Genomic DNA, 6,128 nt, shown 5'->3' on the forward strand with positions numbered 1-6,128 from the left:
TAACAAACAGACTGCAGAGGTGAGAAAGATAATCATGTCCAGTCCTGAGCATACCAGCGTGGTGTTTACAGAACTAAATATTTCCAACTGCTGTGCGTGCACCAAGCTCCATACATACCCTAGCTGAATCAGCTGGCCAGGCACCCCGAGAGCTCTGCCAGCCAGCAGATTCTCCACTCCTCGTCTTTGGAGAACCTCACAAAAGTCAGGGGCACACCAGGGCTGGGACTGTGTGCCATTTTTAACAATATCAGGGTGTAACATTTTCGGTCAGTCACTGACTCTCTGGAAGCCTGGGCAGCAGTGTGATGAGATGGGATCCCACCCTGCTTTCTCTCTTGGGCTGCCACTAGCACAGTTGCAATCTGCCTAAGCTCTTCAGGACTCATCAGTAGACACAACAAAAAGTGTGTGTTCACAACCAAAAAGGCACTTGTTCTTACCTCTACACCCCACAAAGACAAAAATTGTTTAAAGCACTGTTGAACACAGCTTCAGGCTGAGCTGTGTTTTAAACACAGCACATCTTTCTAAGAATGGTTTTACAGCTACATTCCAGGTCAACAGCAACATCAACACAGTTTGGGCACTTCCACATAACGCAGCTAAGCTTCATTAGAAATGCTTTCACCTGTCAGGTTCTTGAACTGTGATTACAACTGTACCAGGAAACACTGTCAGAATGGAAGTGTGAATGGTGTAACACTGGAACTGAGGAAAAACAGTGCAAGAGAGCCATAATTAATCTAGCTGCCTGATAGTTGAGTACTACCTCCACTTTCCCTGGCCAGCATGGACAGAGCTTGCCCAGAACATAAGCCCCCTTACAAAGTCATACTGTAGACGCCAAGACAAACGTGGATTTGTCTTCTTTCAAAGAAGAAAACCAGGCATGGGAAACAGTGCTCATTCTATGATACCAAAACTCCATGTGCCACAGCTGGCCACTAAGTGATTTCAGAACAGGCAGAAAACAAACATAAGATACAGACAGCGCAGCTGAGATCAAACATCAAAAGGATGGCTTGGAAGCCAAGACTGGAACTTAAAAATAGGGCAATTGAATTGTCAGAAAAGAACTTATGTAATATTTGGGTTGCAATTTTTGCATTGGTGCAGCCTGATCTTGAGAAAAGAGATTTTTAAATATTAGAAAAGTTCTGCTCCCTGTTGCTGTTTATAAGGATTATTTTGCACAGAAAGACCAAACTGAGTTCTACTCAAAGTGCTGTCAAATCTACCAAATAACCCCCCATCCCCCTCCCCCCGAAAACAGCTTCCTTTCATTAACTTTACAATTGCAGTAATCACAGTAGGCACATTTTGGAGAGGTGATTTCCAAGTTAATAATATTGCTTCAAAAGCTTACACTCCTGCCCACCAGCTGTAACATCTTTTCTCACATAATTCCACAAACTGAAATCAGAGTGTATTTTACAGCCATTGCCAGTTCTCACAGTGTTGTTTGAGGACTAAAAATAACCATCCAGAAGTTATAATTCCCTTTATGAAATAAACAGCTCTCATAAAACTGTTTTTGAGACTCCTAAGTCACCTGCACTGAAGTTCAGTAGTGTTAATATTTCTCCTAGGCAACACACCTGCCAGAAGCACAGAGAAATTAAATACTGTATTAATAGTTCAGAGAAACCATTTGAAAGCCAGACCCCAGTGGAAGATAGCCAGTTCCCAAAGAAGTGCCTGTTTCAGCCGTCTCTGCATTGCATTACAGTAGAACTGTCAGTACAGTACATAAAGAAACTTTTTTTTACTGAAACATAGCACGTTTCAGCATTTTAAACAGTAACAAACTACCAATTCTGATCTTTCGGATCACATTTTCCACTGCAAATGACATACAAAGCTTAAAATAGAAAGGGAAGGGAAAATACTGCTCCTGAGGAGGCTGGGTCCCTGTGATTTACACCTCCCATCAGCCTGGGTTGGATTTGCACATGAGGCAAAGGACAGGACTGAGCTCTAAATAAGGAAATAGATGAGCTAGTAAAACACAAGACAAGTGCTCCTTAGCTTCTCTGCTGGTTTCAGTGACAAACCTGACTTAATCCTAGGTAGCCTTTAAAGCCTTAAACTGTGCAGCTATTGCAAACCAAGCCTACCTTAATATTATTAGGTGCAATTTGACAATGCATCTAAAAATATCTGCTCCTCTGGTTGTGTGTACATGTCTCTGCTTTTAATTGGGACTGAATTGGTGGATAGCTGTTAATGAGCGAGGAGGTAACAATATACATTCTGGCAAAGTAAAATGAAGCAAAACAAGCTATATCTCCACACCTAAACAGACCGACAAGGAAAGTATTCCTTACCCCATTGCAGTCAGTAGAAAGACCCCCTTTGATTTCAGAAAGACCGCAATTCCAACCCATGATTTTTACTTGGGTGAAAATAATCACACTTGCTGGGAGTGTGGCGGATTTATAAGCCACAGCCAGCCCACTGCATTCTTACATTAAATCTCAAGCCCACTTCAGCAGCAGCGGACGGCCAAGTTGGTTCTGCCAAGGAGATTGTTTCAGAGATTGTTTATTTACCCTAAAAGGTGAAGTAACTATATACAGCCACCATAATTATCCAAGTTCTCGATTATGGCAGGAAAACTTTAATGCTCTGAAATAAAAACCTCCCCAAATGTTGCTCCTTGCTATAGGGATTAGGAAGCCAGACTGTCTCTGCTTGCTTCTTTCTTAAATCTTGGGACAGCATTAGCTGAAACTACTGGGCTACTGAATAGCTAAGAAGAGAAGAGAGACTTTTAAGGTGCCTGGACATCAAAAAGGGGGAGGAAATAGGGTATTCACACGTCCTACAGGTGCCTGCAGCATTACAGGTACTGAGAATACCACAGGCACAGAAACCCAGAAGGTGGGAGAAAACCAGCTGGGAGAGAGGAGGAAATGTCCTGTATGCGAGGGACATGATCAAAAAAAACTTTTCCCAAATTAGTGGTTCGTTTAAAACAGTGAATTAACCCACTAGTTCTTAGGGAAGCAGGACAACTATATAAAGTGAGTTAGATTGCCAAGCTGAGTGAACCTTAAAATCTTGGCTGTGTGTCAAAACTTAAAAGTAACGAGCTGCCATGACCCTGAGCTATATTATCACTTCCGAAACAGACTCCATGTGATGCGTTTCCAGTCCAGCCGTAGAGGTTTCAAGAAGCCATGAGCACACTTGATGGTTGATGGAAAATGCATTAAATGCAAATTCACAGTGGCAATTAAGTGCATTAGCTTATGGGTTTGGCCACCCAGCCACTGAGGACATAATTCCTGCCATATGGTGGGTTTGGAGCCACTACACACTGCACGACTGGTTGCAGCACTTTGCATCCTACTGCCAGTACGGGGCTGCCTTCGGGTGTGCTGAAGAAGTCACACTGCACTGCACCATTGCTGGGGCTCCAGCGAGGAGTTTAATCTGACTTAGCTGGACTGCCAGCAGAGCCTCTGTGAGGCTTGCGTGGTAGCTCTTGGAGACAGAGGCCATGATATTCCTTGCAGTGATACTCCTTGCAGAAATTATGCCAGCTGGCACACAGGGGAGAGGGGAAGGATGCAAGGCACCTCACCTTAGCTTCATCCCATTTTCTAGGGAGCGAGGTACATCAGGGGTGTTTTGTCCACCCCTTCAGAAAAGCCCTCTATTCCTTTTTGTTCCTGCAAAATGACAAGTGGCGTGATCACAGTACAAAAGAGAGTAAGGAAACCACTGAGGTCTGCAGTCAGTAACGAGGGGGTTACTTGTGCTTTCTGATGGCTCTAGGAGATTCAGCTGCAGTCCGGGCCGAGGGCCAGTGCGGAGTTCCTGGGCGGCCTGGCCATCGACATCTCGGGAGGGATGGAGTTCAGCCTGTGGTACAGGGAATCCAAAACCAACGTCAAGAACCGGTGAGATACTCCTAGCACGCGCTGTAGCTGTAGAGAGCTCAGGCTCCTGAGCCCCAGTAGTCCCAATGAGAAGAATTTAAATATAAAAGACCTTGCAGATGAGTTAAAATCAAGTAACAGTTATGTGCATGGGAGAATATTTGTACTTCTTGTTTCCTTTCCACCTGGGTAATACCAGTTCCCACTGGTCTGATCTGAATTTACGTACCTTTACCTGAAGAACAGGCTCCTTTGAGGGCAGATTTATGCAAAACAGTACTGTTTGCATTTTAATTTCCTCTTTCTTAAGAATTGTTTTGAATTAATTGTAATGCCTGAATTTATTTGCAGGGTAGCCATGTTTATAGCTGGTAACACCGAGGTGGATTCCCTCTTTGTAAAAACTGGTATGGAAACCACTTTGGAAGTAGAAACGACATTAGACTTCATCTCCACGGTGCAGTTTTCACAGTACCCGTTTTTAGTCTGTATGCAGATGGACAGAGTTGAGTCTCCATTCAGGTAAGAACTAAGAGCACACAATTTCTGAGGCATCCTTCCAGCCAGTTGCTGAATCTGGAACTTTTGGTGTTCACAGCCATGAGAGGTTAACAACAGAGGCCAAATTTCAGCCTAACACAATCAGGTGCAGCGTAGGCTGTTACACATACCAACCTCTCTGCTAACTCATTCTTCCCTGTCCCTCACCCCTGACTTTCAGGAAGATCACAGCTTGCTCTGAACATGCACTTTAGTCCAATATTCTAATTTAGTTTTGCAAGTAAACTAACTGAAGTGGCAGGACACTGGTCCTCTTGCGTTCGATCAGTTCTGATGGTGATCTGAAATTTTGCCAGCAGCAGTTCTCTATTACACTGTTGAGAGAGGAAGTGCATAGCCATAAACTAGCTGAAAGGGAAAGTTTTCTTCATCATCTGCTATTTACTAGTGTCAACAGAAGTACCTGGTGTGTTAAGCTCTTGCTACCATCATGTTCTATCATATTTTATTAAGGCACCAACTTTCCTGAAAGCTAAACAACTGTGCAATAAGGTAAAGATGCTTTCCAGTAGCCAAAGAGTAGTAATTGCATTGCCATGTGAGAAGCTGGGTTTACTGCTCCGTCCTAATCCCTATCTGCTAAGACCTAAGGGCAATAACATTTGCAGAGCCTGTGCCAGATTTCCATTCAGGCTTTTCTGATCCAAAAGATGGTAAGCCTGAGAGAAATTAAAGAACTCGAGGATCTCCAGGAAATCCTAAGAAAACAGTATCTATTATTCTGCAGATACTAAAACATCTTCTGATTATACCTACACATTGTGGAAGTGTAATCTTGCCTGTACGTAAAGTGTTTATCTCTAGCCTCACCTACAGGGTACAGATTTTGCACAAATTTGCTAATGCCAGACTGCCATGTTGTGTCTTTACAGGCATTATGTGACTAAGTATGAAAGTCTACCATCTGGCAGACGGTACACTGCAAGGAGAGGGAAAGCAGAACTGTTGGCAGGTAATGAATACCCTCTCCATCAAGAAAACTCCAACATGTGTAGGAAGGTTTTCGGCGCAAAGTCTGATTCCTCCAGCAGCTGGTTTTGAAACGAGCACCTGAGCATTTGCTTTCCTGAATCCATGGCTCCCTCAATGACTTAGGCTTGTACGTACCGTACTAACTTGGAGCTTGATCTTGCACTACTGCAGTTAATGGGAAATTTGCCATTGATTTCAACAGGCCAGGATCAAACTCTCAGTGCGTGCACAGTGTTTACATATTAACCTATATTTAAGATTTTTGTAAAAAAAAAAGCTAAGGCAAATAAAGACCAATTTGGTAGTATTCTATGCACACCTTTCAGGATGGTGCTAGTTCTTTATTTTTACTTTTTTGTGCCAAAAGCAAAAATAATCCCTCGTTTTTCTTTCTTGGGGAATACAGAAGTCCAGGTTTTTGACATGCATTAAGAACAATTATGATGTATAAAGAATGATTATTTATGAATATATTTTAAAGTATTTAGGTCTTTTAGGCCTATGACCAATCCTTATTCAAATATTCAAGTATGATTAACATCTAAATGGGACCATGAATTCCTGCTTACTCAGTATTGCCTGTTTACAGAAAAGCAGGTTTTATTTTACATGATTTCAAAGGATTTTCCCTTTTTTTAAGCAGTCAGAGCTTGATTATTATTATTATTTATCTTTTTGGGTTTTTTTATTAACTGCTATAGTTAA

The 6,128-nt window shown here is 42.5% G+C and overlaps 1 protein-coding gene across 1 annotated transcript in view; it reads left to right on the forward strand.

Moving 5' to 3' along the window:
* MTTP (microsomal triglyceride transfer protein) overlaps positions 1-5,729 on the forward strand; it is a 28,009-nt gene extending 22,280 nt beyond the window's left edge. The window contains exons 16-18 of the mRNA XM_009584129.1: positions 3,787-3,911; positions 4,242-4,412; positions 5,324-5,729. Coding sequence (XP_009582424.1) covers positions 3,787-3,911; positions 4,242-4,412; positions 5,324-5,492 — 465 coding nt within the window. The 3' untranslated portion in view covers positions 5,493-5,729. The remainder of the gene's footprint in view (positions 1-3,786; positions 3,912-4,241; positions 4,413-5,323) is intronic.
* The last annotated feature ends 399 nt before the right edge of the window (positions 5,730-6,128 follow it).

The sequence above is a fragment of the Fulmarus glacialis genome, unplaced genomic scaffold (genome assembly GCF_000690835.1).
Source record: "Fulmarus glacialis isolate BGI_N327 unplaced genomic scaffold, ASM69083v1 scaffold10068, whole genome shotgun sequence".
In the NCBI taxonomy this organism is placed as follows: Eukaryota; Metazoa; Chordata; class Aves; order Procellariiformes; family Procellariidae; genus Fulmarus; species Fulmarus glacialis.